Source organism: Lissotriton vulgaris, chromosome 5, assembly GCF_964263255.1.
Source record: "Lissotriton vulgaris chromosome 5, aLisVul1.2, whole genome shotgun sequence".
In the NCBI taxonomy this organism is placed as follows: domain Eukaryota; kingdom Metazoa; phylum Chordata; class Amphibia; order Caudata; family Salamandridae; genus Lissotriton; species Lissotriton vulgaris.
Genome location: NC_141693.1, coordinates 1,498,138,181 through 1,498,160,380, shown reverse-complemented (window position 1 = coordinate 1,498,160,380; position 22,200 = coordinate 1,498,138,181). Strand labels below are relative to the sequence as shown.

The 22,200-nt window shown below is 44.1% G+C and overlaps 1 protein-coding gene and 1 pseudogene across 1 annotated transcript in view; one reads left to right on the top strand and one right to left on the bottom strand.

The window, feature by feature from the left end:
• LOC147712841 (hatching enzyme 1.2-like) overlaps window positions 1–5,862 on the top strand; it is a 36,592-nt gene extending 30,730 nt beyond the window's left edge. Inside the window, exons 7-9 of the mRNA XM_086923510.1 lie at window positions 1,032–1,113; window positions 2,525–2,646; window positions 5,289–5,862. Of these exons, the coding sequence (XP_086779636.1) occupies window positions 1,032–1,113; window positions 2,525–2,646; window positions 5,289–5,320 (236 nt within the window). The 3' untranslated portion in view covers window positions 5,321–5,862. The remainder of the gene's footprint in view (window positions 1–1,031; window positions 1,114–2,524; window positions 2,647–5,288) is intronic.
• A 4,721-nt stretch (window positions 5,863–10,583) lies between these two features.
• LOC147712840 (elongation factor 1-alpha, oocyte form pseudogene) overlaps window positions 10,584–22,200 on the bottom strand; it is a 189,701-nt pseudogene continuing 178,084 nt past the window's right edge.

Sequence of the window (22,200 nt, the reverse complement as noted above, 5' to 3'; positions counted from 1 at the left end):
TCTTCTTTCCTTCTTTAAGGTGGAAGGGGAGCTAAGGATGACCCTCTTCAGACACCACAGTGTTGTTCTCCAGAATTTCTGAGAGACACTGGCCAGGATGCCAAAAATAAAACAGCACCTGGCAGAAAGATGCCGCGGCGCCTCCGCTATGGCGAAGGAGCGATGCTCTCCTCGCCAGCACTCTAAGAAACGTGAAAAATAAAACGATAATAAAATGGGTTTAAAGCCCATTTTATTATCCTTTTATTTTTCTTGTGCCAAGTCTTGGGACTGGGCCAGGGTGATGATAGGCTGGAGGGGGAGTGGTGGGCACTGCCTTCACTGGGCATGTGGGCATGGCTGGCCATCTCAGACTGGCCAATCCCACATGCGTAGTAAAGCTCTCTCCAACCCCAGTTGCATTGTCGGGTTGGAGAGAGCATGCACAGGCTCCCAGTCCGTCTGGGAGCGCAAATCATCAGGGCTCAGGCCAATCCTGAAGCTGCTCTCATGTGAGCAGCTTCAAGATTGGCCACAGGACATTATGGGAACCTGTGCCGGCCTGCAGTGGAGAGGAGCAGAGCAGATAAGTGCGATCGTGGAGGGCAGCATGTAAGTTCTTTTTTATGTTGTTTTATTTGTCTCCATCCCCCCCCCCATCCATCCCTCCACCCCGTCCCAGCTCTTTTCCCAAACACAAGCTGCTCCTGAAGATGATTATTGATTAAGATCTTTATGGAAAGATGGTACCCACAATACAAACAGGTTCTTCGATCTCCCTGTGTCTTCTATGTTCTTCCACATTAAGGGGACCAAGGGTTACTCCTAATTGCACAGACCTTCAGTTGTGTCAGAGATTTCTTCAGTTGTCTTGAGAACGAGAGGCCTCCTCATCCAGCTTTCCTTGTCTCATTCCTTACTATATGCAGTGTGGAAGCACACTTCCTATTAGTACCTTAATGTAGTATCTGTCATGATATTATGGGAAACGGAACTTGTCAACTCGATTTTAATAACGTGAACAATGATTGCTTGTAATTATTTTTTCTTAGGCTTGGAAAGTAATTTTGAGAAGGTGAACACCAATAATCTTGGCACACGTTATGACTATGCTTCAATTATGCACTACCCGAGGTAAGTTTTGTGAAACAAAATTGAAGATGCCATTGCTTAACAGAGAACAGCGGTTTTCAGATCATAAAATACTGCACAAATGATTTATCGGATCTTGGGAATCTTGGGTTGGATATGGCATCAGGGGCCGCATTATACATGCAGTGCATTTTCCTTCATTGCGCTGGGTGTACCTTTTAAACGGAGCCCCTAGCGCAATAAAGAAAAATGCACTGTATTATGATGAACGCGCTGCCCCCAGGGCAGCCGTGAACTTGCGATGGGGGCAGCACTTTCAAGTAAAAAACTGAGTGTCTGCTTTGAAGCCGCTACGTGTTTTCAGAGTACTGCCTTTACTTTTAAAGAGGATTGGAGAGCCCCTTTTAGGCGGGTGCAGTAAATGCTATTGATATTGCAGAAGGGGCTGTGCGTCTGCACCCCCGGAGCACTTTGTGTAATATGGCCCCTGATAGCTACTCTCATATCACTTGCATATGCCTTCACCGATACACCTATTATTCACTGTCATTCTAACATTTCTAGGCAACACAGATAAAGTATAGTAATGAGATGTAAAGCAAGCTTGTTAAATCTCACTACCGGGTTTTACAAAAAGCGGGCTTGGGGTATCTGCCACTTTTGCTGTGGTGCAACTGCTATACAAAGCGTGTATAAGGGTAAACAGTGAACGAATGAGAATAGTGTCATGTATCATTCCACATCCCCAGTGTAGCCCACAGTCTCCTAAGGACAAGAAAGAACACTGAAAACATTCCTCTAAAACTCCTCAGTACTCAGGACACTGAGAAATAGAATTTTCTCTCAGGGCTAAAAACATTCTGTGTTTATTTTTTCAAAATCTTGATTTTGTTTGACCTCAGGTGACCACCTGATAATTAATTAGCTACATTTATGACTTTTGACCAATCAATTGAGTCACAAACTATTGCATTGTCACCTGAAGGGACACAGAAAATGGTGCAGGAAGTGCAATCTCACTCCGGTAAATCGAAGACAAAATCAAGGAAAAGCCTACTAGAAAGAGTGGTCAATATTATGCTTTACCAATGAGATATCAAGTTCTGTCTAAATCTAACATATCTGAGATCAGGTTATTGGACACCCTCGCTACTGGATGTAGAAGTTGTACCCCATCTTGAAATCAATGCAAATAGTTTGCTATAGTTTATGGAGATGTACTTAGCTCTTAAGATGTAACACAATTGTTGTTCATGATTAATGGAAACTAACATTGACTCCAGCCCACATGCTGCCCTCAACATGCAGTCTTGTCAAATACTCTTACTATGTGTTTGCAAGATGACCAACCTTTTCACTTAGAGTGTTCACAGAGGGGTCATTGCCTCTAGGTTGACAAGGCACAATAGTAGAAGATTGCATTGCATCTGCTCATACTTGTGTTTCATTACAGGGATGCCTTCTCACGCAATGGGCGGCCCACCATTTTGCCCAAGCCTGATCCTAATGTCCCTATTGGGCAATCTCGACGGTTCACCGAAACCGACATCACAAAGATCAACAGGTTGTATTGCTGTAAGTATACAAGTGCGTCATAAGCGACTCACTTCATGTAGTTTATGTTGCTTTGTAACTTATGGAATGGTGTGGGGACTACTGTAATACCCGGAGGCACCCAGGGAGTGTGCCTTCTTTATACCTCAGTGTTATAATATCAGTACACCCAGCATTGTCACTTGGTGCTAATAATATACGTTATGTTATCTTATGTTTTATCTGTAGAGCAGTGTTCACATTTTGCATGACTTTTCAGCTCTGTACTAACTCAATGCTGATCCTTCTTGAAATGTATGCTTTGCTTCCCTCTGCATTCATGAGTTTATGGGACATATTAACAAGTGAATGGCGAAGCGTGGCGTTAGGCAAAAATTGCTAACGCTCTGAAAACGCAGGGATGCGCCGTATTTACAATGGTACAACACATCCCTGTGTTTTCCCTAGTGCTGGCACTAAACTCAGCGGCCTATCGCCAACGCAGGCACCCTTGCACCATAGTGCAAGGGTGCTTGCATTGAGGGAATGATTGTTTATGTGCAGGAAGGTGCTCCTTCCTACACATAAACAATCACTAATGGTGATTTGTAACTCCTATCTGTCCTGCATTGTGCAGCACACATAGAAGTTGCAAATCGTCATTTTTTAAATTACTGTTTATGTGCCGGAAAGGACACCTTCCTGCACATAAACACTCATTCATGGCTATTTGCTGCTTCTATTTGTGCCGCACAATGCAGCACACATAGAAACAGCAAAAAAAGAGGAGAAATTAAACTTTTTTCCTCAATTCGCCATGTTAAGACCGAGTTTTCCTTGGTCTTAATTTTAGAGCTCCCCCATATTTACACCATCCTTGTAAATAGGGGGCAGCGTCAAAATCAATGAGGGTTGCGGTGGAATGCCCACAGCAACGCCCATTACCCGCTCCTTTCACACAAAAGTGTAACATGGAAGGGGGCCTTATTTACAAGGTGGTATTAAGCCACTTAATGTAGTTTAACGCCGCCTTGTAAAGAAAGTGAAGGGATTATCGCCACAGGAACGTCACAAAAAGCCATGTTCCTGTGGCGATAAGCCCTTGTAAATATGCCCCTAAATGTTCTCGTTAGAGTATAGAAAGCCTTCCACATCCCTGTTGATTCCATAGCCAGGTATATTGTGATGTACACTGAACAGCTGTAACGCATCCTCCCTTTTCTGCAGGTTTTGTTCTCTCCCTTTACATTTTAACATTCCTTCTACTTTCCACAAGGTCTTGTCATATTGTTTACCTGCTTTGAGGTCATCCTACATTCAGTCTTGAAAATACTCAAAAGCAAGGAAATCTTGCAGTGCTGCTGCCTGTGATGTGACTGGTCTTTGCGTGGGGGTGTGCACTGTCACTTATAGTGCTATAACTGTTCTGTGTGATGCAAGGAACGCTAGCACTGTTGACTGTGCTCTCTGTCTTCTGTTTAACAGAAGCTCGCACAAATGCTGCTTGTGCTGTGACTGTTCTTTGTGAGTGCAAGGGAAGCTAGCCCTGTTGCCTGTGCTCTCACTCTTGTGTCTGTCTAACGGAAGCTTGGGCAGCTGCTCATTGCAAAGTAACTGTTCTATGTGTGCGCAAGGGAAGCTAGCCCTGTTGCCTGTGCTCTGAGTCTTCTGTCTGTCTAACAGAAGCTTGCACAAATGCTACTTCTACTGTGACTTTTCATTGTGAGTGCAAGGGAAGCTAGCCCTGTTGCCTGTTCTCTCACTCTTGTGTCTGTCTAAGAGAAGCTTGCACAAATGCTGCTTGTACTGTGACTGTTATGAGTGTGCGCAAGCATAACTGACACTGTTGCCTGTTCTCTCACTCTTGTGTCCGTCTAACAGAAGCTTGCAAAAATGCTGCTTGTACTGTTACTTGTATGAGTGTGCGCAAGCATAACTGACACTGTTGCCTGTTCTCTCACTCTTGTGTCTGTCTAACAGAAGCTTGCAAAAATGCTGCTTGTACTGTGACTGTTATGAGTGTGGGCAAGCATAACTGGCACTGTTGCCTGTTCTCTCACTCTTGTGTCTGTCTAACAGAAGCTTGCAAAAATGCTGCTTGTACTGTGACTGTTATGAGTGTGGGAAAGCATAACTGGCACTGTTGCCTGTGCTCTGAGTCTTCTGTCTGTCTAACAGAAGCTTGCACAGATGCTGCTTCTACTGTGACTGTTCTGTGTGGCAAGGGAAGTTAGCCCTGTTGCCTGTGCTCTGAGTCTTCTGTCTGTCTAACAGAAGCGTGTAGAGCTGCTGCTTGTACTCTGACTGTTCTGTGCCTGTGATGGATGCTTGGATGGCTGCTGCTCATACTTTACCTCCTCTCCTCTTGTGCAGTGCAGATCTCCTGGATGTAGCATGCCTCTCCTCTGTGTAAGTGGAGCCTCCTGCTGCTGCTTGTGCTGTTACTGCGCAGTGGGCAGGAGGAAGGCATGTACTGCCATCGCACCCATTGTACTTGTTCGGTATGCTCAAGGGAAGTCTGCAGTACTGGTGCTGTACTATACTGTCTGTGTATGAAGGGAGCTTGCCCTGCGGCTGCTGCCCATACTGTGACTTGAAGCTTGGTAAAATCTTTTCACCATACAAATGTCAAAAGCAATGCAATGGAAAAACCTAATAATCCGCCTTCTTCTTCCCTCTTGCAGCGAGAGGGACGCATTCAAGAACTCTACTCTAAAGCCTGCGGGTGTGAAGATCAAAAGTGCTTCAAAGAACTGGACTGTGCATCTGCTAACACGTTATCTTTGTTCCGCACATACTCAACATTCCTAAACAATAAACCTATGTGGACATCTGCCTTCCGGCTCATGGAAAGCATGTACATATCTCCTGCCCTGTGTTTTAAGCATGCTTGTACCACTTATCTTAGAGTCACGCCAGTGGCAGATTTAAAAGGAGGTCAAAGATGCCACGCCCTCTCCCCCTCATCTTAGCTTATATTTTGTTTCTGGTTTCCCCCCTGTGGGCTGGTGTGAAGTAGCGTGGTTTGGAACAGCAGCTGACCAATGGGGGCCCACCGGGAACCCGTGGGGCAAAGCCTGTGAGACTGTCTGCAAAGACTGTCTGCTAAAACGAAACAGGACTAGTGGGACATGATCACCAAGAGATGCAAAGTTATGACAAAGCATGAGTCCCGGATGACCAACTATGAACGTTGTGAGATGTTGATCCATGTTTTATGTGATACGCAATAAACTGCGGCCTTTTCTTTTATCATAACCTTGTGTCCTTCGAAGTATGTGGGCAGAAGGGAGGGGTTGTGAAAATTCACACAAACATAAATTGCATGTAAGATTAAAATGACAGCAATTAGCTTGCAGAAGTGGATCCAGTCCTTATCTTGCTGGCTTACATTTTGCAAATGTATTACTTGCGCATTGAAGGAAATGCTGTGCAATTCATTGTTTCGTCTTATTGCGTTACCTCAGCATGTGTGGGTTGTCTTATTGGTTACCTCAGCATGTGTGGGTGCATGCCGCACCGTGATCTACCAGGGCACGGCTAGGTACTGTCATCCAGAAGACGATAGCGCATCAGGTGCAGTGTCTCTGGGGCTGGGCTGCTACCGACAGGCAAACAAAGAGACCCCTAGGAAAGGGGTCAGGCAAATATCATTTTGTGTAAGTTATAAGGAGAACACAGCAGGCTGGCTGGGTGCATGGGGGTAATGCTGAATGTTCAGTGATCTGAGGGCCTCTGGGTTAGAGGGGCTCAAGAAAAGTGGAAATGGGGTGATATCTCCGGTTTTGGGGGATGGATGGGAACATGTGTTGGCATCTCCAGGGGCACAGTACAGGAGAAGTGTAGCTGTACACTGCTGTATGGTGTCTCTGAGGCCAGCAGGGCTGGGGTGATTTTCTCTCTTTGTAGGGCAACAGTGGTGTAACAGAACTTGAGGGGGCCCCACTGCAAAGTGCATGGAGGGGCCCCCTCCCGGACTTACTCAGGAGATTTAAGGCCAGAATACTGCAATAAAGGGGGGCCTGGAGCTCTTCCCCCACCCCTACCACCCCCCTGCACTACTGTGGCTACAGGGGCCTGTGGTAGACCACTGGGGGCAGCTATATTGTAGCCTTGGTGGGGGCAGGAGTGCAGGTGGCCAGGTGGGATTGGGGTGCGGTGTTATACTGGTAAGGTAGGGCTTATAGTGGGTAGTGTCTGGGGTGTGGGCAGGGATATTGAAGAAGGTGGGAATTGACTGAGGTGTTGGTAGGGGGTGTGGTGGCAACTGGGTAGTGACTTATATGGGATAGAGCTGTGGCAGCCAATCATGAAGTGAGAAGTGGCTAGTAGTACAATTTGGTACAGGTGAGTAGTGACTGAGGTGAGTCAGGTGGACTGTGCCTGAGGTGAGGCAGGGGCATAGAGGTAAGGCTGGTAGAGGATGTGGAAGCAAGTAGGTTGTGACGGGTGAGGTAGGCGAGTGGCTAAAGTAAAGCCAAGGGTGTAGGAGCTGGTGGTTAGTGAATGAGGTGTGGGCAGGTATGTGGAGAGAGTTGTGCCAGACAGCTACTAGTGGGTGGGATGGGGTGTGTTGAGGGAAATGGCTCAGGTAAGTAATGAGGTGGCTGGTGACGAAGCTGGGTGCAGGTGGGTATTGATTGGAGGTGGGGGAAGATGAGATTTGTTTAATGAGTAGGGGGCTTTAGGGAGCGTGTGGCTAGCCTGGCTGATAATTCTGCAGTGCGAGTAGGTAGATTTTCCCGAGTCCTATCTCACTTCTGGTCCCCTGTCACCATCCCAATACCAATCTCGCTCTCGAACCCTATCACAGTCACATCCCTGTCACCATCCACAACTCTAACGCTCTCAGGCCTTGTTGTCCTTCTTATCACCCTCTTGGGCCTTTTTACCCTCCCGTCCCTGTCACCTCCCAGTCCCTGTCACCTTGCCATCACAATCACTGTCATAACCCATCCCTGCCACTCTTCCCCATCTCTGCACACAGTTCCAACCGCTCTCGCTATCATTATCACCTTCCGACATTCACAGTCCCAGTCCCAATCTCTCCCCAAATCGTGCCATTCTCCCTGTTCCTTTATCTGTCTTTCACACCGCAGTTCCTGCCACTCTTGCAATCCTTGTAACGCTTTTCATTTTACTTTATCACTTTACCAGTCCCTTTTGTCATCCCAATACCTGTCGCACTCCCAGGCAATCCAATCACAATCATATCCCTGCCACCCTCCCCATCTCACACCCCCCAGTCCCCGTCACCCTCCTTATCCTTGCCACCACCCTTGTGTCTCTCCCTCTCTGTTCCCTTCCTTGTCCATGTTACACTTTTAGTCCCTCATGCTGTCACAGTCCCTGTCGCCCTCTGAGTCATCTTACAGTAACTGTCACACTCCCATCTCTGCACAATTCCAATTTCTTCCAGTCACCCCTTCCCTCCAAGTCACCGTCCAAATATTGTCACACTCCTATTCCCCATCACTCTTGCCATCCCTATCACTCACCTCATCTTTGTCGCCCTCCCTATCACTGTCACCTGTGTCTCCCTCGGTAGTGACAGGTGCTTATACTCTTTATCACTGTCACCCTCCTTATTACTGTCTCACCCCAGTCCCTATCAACCCCCCACACCCTGTAACTGTTACCATCCTCTGACCCTCAAAGTCCCTTTCGCCAATCGAGTCACTGTCACACTCACAACATTACCAATCCCTTGCACTATGCCAATTCCTCTCCCACTCACAACCCTATCACCCATCCCTTCCTTGTCACCTGCCACATCCCTAGCACCTTCCTCTTCCCCACCACCCCATCTTCCCTGTTGCTCCCTATCTCTGTCACACTTGCATAACCAGTTTTGGCTTAAATATCCCTGTTATCTTTCACATCCCTTTGACTCTGCCCATGTGTAACACCTTCCCTGTGCCCGGCACCCCGTCCCACTTCCAGTCCTTGTCACCCTCCCCACATCTATAATATTTCCAATCATTATCACCCACTCCCTGCCTGTGACACTCACGATCTCTTTCACTGTCCCTGTTTATGTCACCACCCCATCCATGTCATCCTTCCCTCCCTATCCCTGTCACCCGCTTTATCTCAGTCTCTTTAGCACTCCTGGCTTTATCATTGGCCTGTGGAATCTCCAGGCAGGTGGGTGCCAGCTAGTTTTGAACCATCTCTGGCTTGATGTGGTGCACTTCTGAAATAATGATGGCAATTCTCGCCATAATGTGGATATTTTAGGTGAAACTCTGCTTACAAATTCGCTGTGTAACATAGTTACACATTTTTTTAAATCTGACTTAGCAAACCCTAGAAATGTTTATACCTGTTTAATTGCCTTCAGAGCTGGACAGTGCTTTGCCTGGATCCATCTTCATTCTATTATTGCAATGAAAAAGTCCTGAAACAAAACAGTGTTGGTTTCAAACATGCACATTTCCAACTTAGCATATAAGGAATTTTTTTGATATTTAAAACTTCCTTGAGATATCTTCTAGGGTCCTGCAGAGTTTGTGAAAAATACCGACATATATCTAGATATATTCCAACACAAGTATCTAGAATGTCTTGAAATATGTTGTTTACAAAATGCTGGAGGACAGTGGGGGCAGATATTCATAATGCCTACACTTGCTGTTGTAAGCTGTCTTCATTGTACACCCCTCCCTGATATGGACCGAGCTGTAGGCTTCACTGAGATCGAAGCTGGGAAACACCTTGGCTATTTTGACTGCATCTAAGAGGACTGACATGAGGGGGAGAGGATGGGGATTGTGAATGATAATTGCTTTTAAACATAATCCATCCATTGCTGAAATTCACCATCTGGTTTTGGTATCAAAAATAGGGCAGCATCTGTAGGAGAATCCCGATGGTGGACAAATCCTCTAGGCAGGGTTTTTTTCGAAATAATCTTTTAAAACAATATCTTCCTTTGGTGATAATGCGTAGCTTCTCCCATGTGAAATCTGAGCACTTGGTTGAAGGTCAATAGCACTTTCATATACTAGTTGTGGAGGGAATTAATCTTCTTGCTAAATACGTCTTGAAATTCCCTATAAGTCCCTATAAGTAGGGGAAATATTCAGTTCTTTTGGTGAGCATGATTGGCAAAGCATAATAATGATATGTTGAAATGTACCTCTAATTTAGCCAACAATTCTGTCTCAAATATTAACTTCCCATAATCCTGTATTCCTCCTTCCGTTGATCTCAGGATGGTGTGTTTATAGCCAAGTGGTTCAGAGAACTAATACAATTATTGGGGAGGTGACTACGTCGGAAGTTAAAGATTCTAAATTGCCATTTTCCATTGCAAGTAAGAGTCTTGTTTCACGCAGTACTTCAGACCCCAGCGGTGTGACATCAATGCCAACAATAGCTTCTACCAGTCTTTTTTTGTAAGTGGAAATTCTTGCTTTTTACAAAAATCTTTATCACTGAAGCAAACAGATGCTCAGTGTCTGTCAGTGCAATAGTATTTAAAATCTCTGAGGGGTATTATAGGTAATCCGGATGTGAAAATTAGAATTTTTTATAGCAGGGTGTGTCCGGGGTTTGCTCTTTAATGACAGGCATGCTTGTTTGGTTCTCAATCGGTGGGGCAATTCACCACCAGCTTTTAGCTCCTCTAGACTAGAGGCCTAATATAAAATGACAGAATTGTAGACCCATTTGTTCAGTAATCTCCAACTTGGGGCTGTGGAAACGAATGATATTAACTATGTCTCTGTTCCCTTCCCTAATTGTCAGTAGGCCTAAATGAGCTGACTGAGTAGCCTGACACTGATAAAACTTCTTAATGAAGCTAGTCAAAAAGTTCTGTAAATTGGACAGTGGGAGACTTTGTATTAATTTTTTTTGTTTTTTTGTTCTTCACGCAAAGTTTATTTACAAGTAGCTTCAGAACATACAGTAGCACAAATTGCCATATTATAAAGGGGGAGATTTGAGCATTTCTGCCCATGACATCTAGAAGTTTACTTCTTGGCATCAGAGGCCTTGATGGCAGACTTGGTGACTTTGCCAGCACTGGCAGCCTTCTTCTCAACCGCCTTGATAACGCCGACAGCTACTGTCTGCCTCATGTCACGGACAGCAAAACGACCAAGAGGAGGGTAGTTGGAGAAGCTCTCCACACACATGGGTTTGCCTGCAATTATCTCCACAATGGCAGCATTTCCTGACTTGAGTGCTTTCGGTGCATCTTCAAGCTTCTTGCCGGATCTTCTGTCAATTTTCTCCTTCAGCTCAGCAAATTTGCAGGCAATGTGAGCAGTGTGGCAATCCAACACAGGAGCATATCCCTGACCGATCTGACCTGGATGGTTCAGAATAATGACCTGGGCTGTGAAGCTCCCAGCCTCCATCGGGGGATCATTTTTGCTGTCACCAGCTACATTCCCTCTTCGTATATCTTTCACAGACACGTTCTTCACATTGAAGCCAACTTTGTCACCGGGAAGAGCCTCCACCAGCGCCTCGTGGTGCATCTCTACAAACTTTACTTCAGTGGTTACGTTACTGGGGGCAAAGGTCACCACCATGCTAGCCTTAATGAGACCGGTTTCCACACGGCCCACTGGGACTGTGCTAATGCCTCCTATCTTGTAGACGCCCTGCAGGGGCAGGCGCAGGGGCTTGTCAGTGGGGCGGCTCGATGGGATGATTGAGTCTAGGGCTTCGAGCAGGGTGACCCCACTGGCGGATCCCTCCTTGCAGTCCACCTTCCAGCCCTTAAACTAGGCAATCTTAGTGCTGGACTCCAGCATGTTGTCCTTGTGCCAGCCGGAGATTGGCACAAATGCCACTGTGGCTAGGTTGTAACCGATTTTCTTGATGTAGGTGCTGACTTCCTTGGTGATTTCTTCGAAACACTTCTGGCGGTAGGGCCAGCCGGAGTCGCAGCAGAGCAGACACCAGCACCGAACTATGCCGAAATTGGAAAGGATAAGATCCACATTAACATTGTGGTCATCGCCATATGGACTCCGGCAAGTCCACCACCACCGGCCACCTCATCTACAAGTGTGGGGGCATCGACAAGAGAACCATCGAGAAGTTTGAGAAGGAGGCAGCCAAGATGGGCAAAGGATCTTTCAAGTACGCCTGGGTGTTGGACAAGCTGAAGGCAGAGAGGGAACGTGGTATCACCATCGACATCTCCCTTTAGAAGTTCGAGACTGCCAAGTATTACGTCACCATCATCGATGCCCCCGGGCACAGGGATTTCATCAAGAACATGATCACCGGCACCTCGCAGGCTCTGCGGTGCTGATTGTTGCTGGCGGCGTGGATGAGTTTGTAGCTGGTATTTCCAAGAACGGACAGACCCGCGAGCACGCCCTGCTGGCCTACACCCTGGGGGTGAAGCAGCTGATCATTGGTGTGAACAAGATGGACTCCACCGAACCCCCCCTACAGCCAGAGACTTTATATTAATAATGGCCTAGATAATAGTTTCTTAGGTTACATTTGGGAGAATACACAACACTTTTGTAATATCTATAGGAATGGCTTTTGGCTTCTTCAAAAAATGTAGGTGACATTGAGCCAAGAATGCTTGAACCATGTGTAAGCCTCACTCATACTTCTAAGGAGGAATCATTCATGTCCTTATATTGGGTATACCAGTCCCTATGTTAAGAGTTGCCAAAATATCTCTGGATTTCATGGAAATTTCCGAAACGAAAGCTATACTGGAGCTACTGATTCCTGGATATTCTTTACCTTTACCCAATCTTCTTATTCTAGTTAACAAAAGGCATCCTTCTTGTCAGGCAACCTCAAGATCTTCTTGTATCTTATTAATAGCCTGAGCCACTGCTTGGATGGTTTTAAGATCGGAGTCCATGGAGATCCACCAATCCTATGGCAATAGAGATTCATAAGCCAGGCACAACCAAAACCTGAACCAACTCGATCGTGTCAGGGGGAAATGGGTGAGGGGGATAGGGAAGTAAGAGAGAAAGCATTGACTCTATCTTGCTTTGTCTATTCGATATTTGGAATGGTTGACACTGGCTTAGATTGGATGAGGCAGCAGCAGTGGTAACATTCAGACACATTGCATCATACATGTCTAATGGTTTAAATACACACTGCAAATATGGATATCTGTATTAGTTTATTGGATGTGGTAATTAAGTCGGTTCTTAACTAAGTCTGGGCGGTAAACTACGCTCCACGCACAGAGATTGCAGAGATTTCCGTACTAGGCGTTACGCAGAGCTCCCAGAGTTTCAAAAAACTTCGCAGAGTGGACTTTTATTCATTGCTCGCATTCGTCAACGTCACCTCCTGGCGAGATCTTTCTTTGTTTGCGATCATCAAACACCAAGTTAGGGATTGTGGAAAATCAACCTCCCGGCGAGATTTCTCAACGCAATGCGGTTAGATTACTCATTGTGAGTGGTTGTGTATGCTCGAGACCACTCGTGTTGAGAAACTCCCTGTTCGTGTTGAGAAAGCTGCTGCTCGAGTAAAAATCTAATCGAGCGGCAGAAAGGAAGCAGCGCCAGCTTGCGCTGTGCATGGTGCTGTTTGTGATGATTGCACAATGCACACAAGCACCTAGCACTGAAAATCACTGCAAACAGCATGTATCCAATGCACTCTGCCGCTTGCGGAGCTTTGCGTAACGTAGCATAGTGTTTTTTTGCACTTCGTAGAGTGCCGTGTAGTAGAACTCTGCCCAGGCTTAGTCTTAACAAATATTAACTCACCCGATGCTCCCAGTGCTAAAGCTGGGGCTGAACACAGAAAGCCACTGGAGACGAGCTTGGAAGCACCATGAGATGCTGTTAACAGGAGCCTGTCACAATAAGGACAGCAGGATAGACGGTCTGAAGCTGACACAGGAGCAATCCTCAAAATGTTTGTCCTAATGATCTAAAGGAAAACTTACAAAGCGGAAGAAAAAATTGGTGCAAAACTCAAAATGGTGGACAAATTGATCGATCGAGGCAACCATACCACCAAAGCAGTTGCAATTCAACCGGGAAACAACCTTTGCAATGCAACATTTGCAACACACTACCACTATAAGGAAACTTTTACAACGCAAGATCCATTACATCGCTGACCATTACAACGCAACCATTACATTGCATGACACTACAGCGCATACCATTACAACGCATGTCATTACAACACAGTCATTACAAAGCATACCATTACAACGTATACCATCACAACGCATAGTACCCTTACACTATCCAAAACTTACACCCCTGTTGCACTCCCTGGAGTTAGAATAGTAATTTTTACCCCTACACTATCCAACACCTACCCTACTAGTGCACCCCCTGGAGTTTGAATAGTAATTTTTACCCCTATACTATCCAATACTTACCATACATGCAATGTAATGGTATGCGTTGTAATGGTTTGCGTTGTAAAGGTAGTATGCCTTGTAATGGAATGCGTTGTAAAGGTAGTTTTTAGACAATTCGTTGTAAGGGCATGCATTGTAATGGAATGCGTTGTAAAGGATGTTGCATTGTAAAAAATGCGTTGTAAAGGCATGCGTTGTCAAAGTATGCATTGTAACATCATACAACCATTCAACCTGTTCTGGCTGACTCTCCTACTGAAATTGTTTCTCAAGCACCATTGCCATTCTTCTGATTGGTTCATACTTTTTGCTTAACCCTGAAGGCCTTCCTCTTGTGTTTCATCCCCAACTGCCACTGCCTGTTCTTTCACAGCATCCAGGTACCGTAGCTTGGTCTTTAACTCCGCATTCTCATAAATCCTTTCCACTGCTCAGGAGGGCCATTGTTACCGTTCCATTGCTCATGTCTGGCCAAGACACAAAGCCCTTACATTTTCGGATGCTTTTTCTGGCAAGCCATCCCTAACAATACATATGTCCATGTCACTGATCCACTATCTAACTTCCGCTGTCTCTTTGGCCTGCCAGATCGGCACAATGTATCACTTGGCTGCGTGCAGTCATGAATTATTAACCACGTATTGCAGCTAAACTTCTCAAGATCCTCTAATAAGCCCAAATGTGAAACCATAAAAGTTAGAGAATGAATCTCCATCCCAAGACCCTTAATAAAAGCTCAGCATTGCCACCCAAATAGTCTGGACCACATATCAACTCCATATTCTATGTATAAAATCTCTCCTCTCTGTAAGGGATTATAAGGAAGTAGGAGTTGCAGTGCCGGGGATGTACACCTTGTGTAAATATTTGAACTGGATTAACCTAAAATGTGCTTAGATTGCTATTTCTGATGGAATCACGAGTGCATTCTTTCCAGTCTTGAAAATTATGTTCTTTATGTCAGATTACCACCCTTCCTTGAGTTTAAATGGTAATCATGGATTTTTTAACTCAAATTTGCCCACAAAATTATTATCTTCTAAAGCAGAAGTCTTCAATCTTTCTTGCTCTGAGACCCTGTATGCAACCTTGTTTGAAATCTGGTACCACTCCGAAGTTTTATGGCTCAAATTGGGGGAATGGAAAGTCCAGAGATGTGTGCATAATTTGGTTTTTGAGATAATTTCAGAGGTACTTTTCAATAGCTCAAAAAATCTACACTAAATATCAGACTTCTAAACAAAAAGCATTAAAACCTATAAGCGGGCTTTGTGAGCCTGTTACACAGCTGGGTGCCAATGCAACTGTATCTGCTGCACTGATGATAGCTGCAACCCTGAGTAGCAGAATTTATTTTCTGCCTATTTCACCCCTTCTCCGCCATACCTGACCATCACTCCAATCTTGAAACAGACTCTTTGTCCCTTTCAGAAAAAAACTCCTTTGTGTTGCCCTCCTCTTTGCAGCAAGGGTACCCTCTGCCCTAAAGTTAACATGGAAAATGAGCCCCCATGCCACTTTTGTAAAGAAAATCATAATTGTGATTCAGTGAGCCTCTCACACCGCTTGGAACTCGTACCTCTGCACCTACTTGGCAATGATAGCTACTCCCTTGCAAACTGTACAGTCTCCTCTGCCTTTTTGAAAAAAAACAAGGGCCCCTGTTTTGCCTCATCCCCCTCTTTGTCATCTCTCAGAGGCCCAGCCAAGTTGCCTCCTCTGCTTTAGTTTTCCCTCCCATGAGCCATTAGTCTGAAGCCCAAAACAACACAGGCACAGAAAGGGTACAGTGGGCCCTAAACCAATCAAAGAATGGTTAGTAAAAGAGAAAAACAACCAAATTGGGGTTTAGTTGTACACTCACACCTCTGGGCACCAGGGCCACTGCACCTGCAGCCTCACTGGTATCCACAGCCCTGTGAAGCAGGCTGTCTCCTCTGCCCAGTCTGAGGCCAAAAGCAGGTTGTCTGCCCCTCTGTATAAAAAAAAGGGGGGACCTCCTGGGACATTAACCTGAAGCCCTGGGGGTCCGGACAACCATTTCTCTGTGTCTGAATGTGACTTTGATGTTCTCCCAGCCACCACCTTTCTCCCCTCAAAGGCCATCTGAACAGACTTTGAAATGGACAGGATTTATGGGGATCGATAGGCTTGTGCTTTGGGATATATAGTGCGAACTGTGAACATACGTTTTGTAAAAAAACAACCTCCTGTTATGTACCCCAGTCTAGGCAGCTACACAACCTTTTACCTACAATTTTCCTACCCTGCTCTGCATAACGGTTCTAGCACTGACCTTTTACCCAGTTATGTGCTGAATAAATATCGTTCAGTTTCCTTGAAACCAGCCTCATTTATTAAGCATGAGGATTCATAGAAAAGTCCCTGCACATGACGCACATAACAGGATTAACATACTCTGTATAAAAGTCATGCTCATCTTCATCCTAGGCCGAAAGAACTACTTTGCATAATTGCAGGTATTGATTTAGGCTCATTTACATATTCGTACTCACAACATATCGATTGTGTAAGGAATCCCAAGGCTATCTTTAAGGTATAAAAGAACCGTACCACCACTAGATAGGCAGAGGAGAAGCTTCCACACTGACATTAGACGCTGAGGTCCTGGCCGGCAGAAGCTACAACACGCAACGGTCTGCCATCGCTTGTGGGGTATCCAACTAGAGACCAAGACAGGGTCCTTCATTCTCTCCCATCAGGTAATGAGGTTGGCTCTTAACTGGGGGATTCTTGGATTAATACCCACATACATGCTAGGTACACTTAGGTAGGTGTGCATTGTAAGCTTAACTGCTGTCATGTATCTATATGCCTGCATATATTCACTGTTTTAGCACCATGGTAGAATTCTACCTTTTATTTACCCTGTTGGTGCCTGTAATCTTAAACATGTGTTTCTGTCTAATGATTCTCGCAGCAAACATGTTTTATACTAGAATGACGCTGGGTCAATAAATGCTTATTGAAAATGTTCCCATCATTTATTCTGTACATCTCTCTGAGACTTAGTGAGCACGATTGACTGAGCAAAAAGTACTGAACTGTTTCCATGATCCCTGAATGATCAAGGGTTGTCATGTTCGATAGCTGCCAGAAACTATTCGCTCCTTGATAAGTTTAGGGGGCCTCTTCTGGCACTGTGAGGTATCTGGTCTAAAGGCTAACATATCCTTTGGGGGTGTCTGGAATTAGACTGGATAACAATCCCTTCATTTATGTTGTCTAAACATACAGATCCTATGTATTTTAGGAACTACACAAAACTCCCCTGAATGGTTAATGCAAACCTTGATATGTCTCTGGGTAGAAGTGAAGGGAGGGTGGATGGAGAGAGGTTTGGGGACAGGGGAGTCTTCTGTGCTGTGAAGCTGAAGGAGGGACGGTGTTCTAAAGAAGAAACAGACCTTCTCACCAAGGTGTCTGCTACCTGAAAGAAATATTAATGTTACCTCTGTTCTAAAGTACTGAAATCAGGATGCCCATAAAGTGTCTGCATGAGCGTTTGACTCAATCTTAACCACTGGGAATTACTCAGGACAGCATTCCATGTATACAAACACACACACACATGCATTAGTCTTAAAAACCCCTAAATTGAATGTCATCAACTTAAAAATCCAAAGGTAAATAAGAAAAAATGGAATGCTGTCCTGAGTAATTCCAAGTGGTTAAGATTATGCTATATACACATACAACATTATTTAAGTCTGGCCTAGAGACCGCTTTAGGTTTTCATCAGCCTCATATCATTAAAAAACTCCTCTATAAACTCTGTATAAAAAATATATATATATATATATACAATACACATGTATAGAAGGGCTTTGGATCAACCCTCTCGTTCTACTGGTCAGTCTGACTGCTTTTCACTTTGTGCTTGCACCCACCAGAGAGAACATCCCTAGGCAATGGGTCAGCCCATTTCTGCCCTTGACTGTCTCATATTGTGAACAACAGTGTTTTACCACATCACATGTGCACCCACCCAAACAGAAGTGCATTTCCTTGTCATGGATGGTGTGCCAATGTGTTACTTAACCAATGCTTTTTCATTCAATTCTTTATTCACTTTTTAGGTCAAGCCTAGAGTCAGCGCACATGCGCTGATCTGTGAGGCATGCGGTAATCTCTCTGTGGGGTTAGACCAATCCCACCACTTTCCATTTGTTGTTTAATGTGCCTTTCAAAATTCCTTTCATTTTATTGGTGAAAAGCTTGTCTTTGATCTGCCCCTGAGAAGGGTTTGGAGCCCAAGTCTGGCATGTGGCATATGCCATGACAAATGCCACAGTATGCCACATTTTGTGTCTATGTTGTTTGAGGTATAATTGTGTTATAAACCCCCTTAAGTGCTAGTGGAATATTTTTAAGATATATTTTCCATCTGGATTAAATAAAAAAAACATAATTTAAAAATTGATTTTCCCCAGCAGGGGTTTGAACCCTTGTCAAAAACACTCGAAGAGTCTGTGAACTTCCCTTGTACCAACTGTTCTGCATAGTTTGTCTCAGCCCAAAGCCTTTGTGTCTTTCAAAAAGGGTGATGTCCCTTTTCTCTTTCCAGGCTGGTTTTCTTAGAGCATGCCACAAATGTACACTTGATTTTCGTTATTTTTAAACAAAGAGCCCTTCCTTCCTCCCATTCTGGCACTTGGCCCATGCATTTAGTTTTCTTACACAACCATTCCCAAAGTCTCATTCCACAAATAAAGGGATGTATTTCATAGCAAACCTGCCTCCCCTTCCACGTGCCAGTGCATGTCACAAATCTCTGACATGCACTGGCTTGACTTAAAAGGACACAAATCTCACAGACACTGCTAGGGGTGAATTGCAAAAGGTAATCTTTCATTTGTGGAATTTAGAAAATAAATTAAAAAAAATAAATTAAAAACGATTTTTCCCATCTGGGGATTGAACCCTGGTCTAAAAGCACTCATTGAGGCTGTGAACTGCCCCTGTACCAAGTGTTCTGCTTAGTTTTTCTCAGCCCAAAGCCTTTGTGTCTTTCAAAAAGGGTGATGTCCCTTTTCTCTTTCCATGCTTTTTTTCTTAGAGCATGCCACAAATGTACACTTGATTTTCGTTATTTATAAACAAAGAGCCCTTCCTTCCTCCCATTCTGGCACTTGGCCCATGCATTTAGTTTTCTTACACAACCATTCCCAAAGTCTCATTCCACAAATTAAGGGATTTATTTTATAGCAAACCTGCCTCCCCTTCCACGTGCCAGTGCATGTCACAAATCTCTGACATGCACTGGCTTGACTTAAAAGGACACAAATCTCACAGACACTGCTAGGGGTGATTTACAAAAGGTAATATTTCATTTGTGGAATTTAGAAAATAAATTAAAAAAATTAATAAAACACGATTTTCCCCAGCTGGGGATTGAAACCTGGTCTAAAAGCACTCTTAGAGGCTGTGAACTGCCTCTGTACCAACTATTCTGCATAGTTTTTCTCAGCCCAAAGCCTTTGTGTCTTTCAAAAAGGGTGATGTCCCTTTTCTCTTTCCATGCTGGTTTTCTTAGAGCATGCCACAAATGTAAACTTGATTTTCGTTATTTATAAACAAAGAGCCCTTCCTTCCTCTCATTCTGGCACTTGGCCCATGCATTTAGTTTTCTTACACAACCATTCCCAAAGTCTCATTCCACAAATTAAGGGATTTATTTCATAGCAAGCCTGCCTCCCCTTCCATGTGCCAGTGCATGTCACAAATCGCTGACATGCACTGGCTTGATTTAAAAGGACACAAATCTCACAGACACTGCTAGGGGTGATTTACAAAAGGTAATCTTTCATTTGTGGAATTTAGAAAATAAATTAAAAAAATAAATAAAAAACGATTTTCCCCAGCTGGGGATTGAACCCTGGTCTAAAAGCACTCATAGAGGTTGTGAAGTGCCCCTGTACCAACTGTTCTGCATAGTTTTTCTCAGCCCAAAGCCTTTGTGTCTTTCAAAAAGGGTGATGTCCCTTTTCTCTTTCCATGCTGGTTTCTTAGAGCATGCCACAAATGTACCTTGATTTTCGTTATTTATAAACAAAGAGCCCTTCCTTCCTCCCATTCTGGCACTTGGCCCATGCATTTAGTTTTCTTACACAACCATTCCCAAAGTCTCATTCTACAAATTGAGGGATTTATTTCATAGCAAACCTGCCCCCCCTTCCAGGTGCCAGTGCATGTCACAAATCTCTGATATGCACTGGCTTGACTTAAAAGGACACAAATCTCACAGACACTGCTAGGGGTGATTTATAAAAGGTAATCTTTCATTTGTGGAATTTAGAAAATACATTTTTATAAAAATAAATAAAACACGATTTTCCCCAGCTGGGGATTGAACCCTGGTTTAAAATCACTCATAGAGGCTGTGAACTGCCCCTGTACCAACTGTTCTGCATAGTGTTTCTCAGCCCAAAGCCCTTGTGTCTTTCACAAAGGGTGATGTCCCTTTTCTTTTTCAATGCTGGTTTACTTAAAGCATGCCACAAATGTACACTTGATTTTTGTTATTTATAAACAAAGAGCCCTTCCTTCCTCCCATTCTGGCACTTGGCCCATGCATTTAGTTTTCTTACACAACCATTCCCAAAGTCTCATTCCACAAATTAAGAGATTTATTTCATAGCAAGCCTGCCTCCCCTTCCATGTGCCAGTGCATGTCACAAATCGCTGACATGCACTGGCTTGATTTAAAAGGACACAAATCTCACAGACACTGCTAGGGGTGATTTACAAAAGGTAATCTTTCATTTGTGGAATTTAGAAAATAAATTAAAAAAATAAATAAAAAACGATTTTCCCTAGCTGGGGATTGAACCCTGGTCTAAAAGCACTCATAGAGGTTGTGAAGTGCCCCTGTAACAACTGTTCTGCATAGTTTTTCTCAGCCCAAAGCCTTTGTGTCTTCAAAAAGGGTGATGTCACTTTTCTCTTTCCATCCTGGTTTCTTAGAGCATGCCACAAATGTACACTTGATTTTCATTATTTATAAACAAAGAGCCCTTCCTTCCTCCCATTCTGGCACTTGGCCCATGCATTTAGTTTTCTTACACAACCATTCCCAAAGTCTAATTCCACAAATTAAGGGATTTATTTGATAGCAAACCTGCCTCCCCTTCCACGTGCCAGTGCATGTCACAAATCTCTGACATGCACTGGCTTGACTTAAAAGGACACAAATCTCACAGACACTGCTAGGGGTAATTTACAAAAGGTAATCTTTCATTTGTGGAATTTAGAAAATAAATTAAATAAAATAAATAAAAAATGATATTCCCCAGCTGGGGATTGAACGCTGGTCTAAAAGCACTCATAGAGGCTGTGAAGTGCCCCTGTACCAACTGTTCTGCATAATTTTTCTCAGCCCAAAGCCTTTGTGACTTTCAAAAAGGGTGATGTTCCTTTTCTCTTTCCATGCTGGTTTTTTTAGAGCATGCCACAAATGTACACTTGATTTTTGTTATTTATAAACAAAGAGCCATTCCTTCCTCCCATTCTGGCACTTGGCCCATGCATTTAGTTTTCTTACACAACCATTCCCAAAGTCTCATTCCACAAATTAAGGGATTTATTTCATAGCAAACCTGCTTCCCCTTCCACCTGCCAGTGCATTTCACAAATCTATGACATGCACTGGCTCGACTTAAAGGGACACAAATCTCACAGACACTGCTAGGGGTGATTTACAATGGGTAATCTTTCATTTGTGGAATTTAGAAAATGAGTTTATTTTCGTTATTTATAAACAAAGAGCCCTTCCTTCCTTCCATTCTGGCACTTGGCCCATGAATTTACTTTTCTCACACAACCATTCCCAAAGTCTCATTCCACAAATTAAGGTATTTATTTCATAGCAAACCTGCACCCCCCCCCCCCTTTCAGGTGCCAGTGCATGTCACAAATCTCTGACATGCACTGGCTTGACTTAAAAGGACACAAATCCCACAGACACTGCTAGGGGTGATTTATAAAAGGTAATCTTTCATTTGTGGAGTTTAGAAAATAAATTTAAAAAAAAAACGATTTTCCCCAGCTGGGGATTGAACCCTGGTCCAAAAGCACTCATAAAGTCTGTGAACTGCCCCTGTACCAACTGCTCTGCATAGTTTTTCTCAGCCCAAAGCCTTTGTGCCTTTCACAAAGGGTGATGTCCCTTTTCTCTTTCAATGCTGGTTTACTTATAGCATGCCACAAATGTACACTTGATTTTCGTTATTTATAAACAA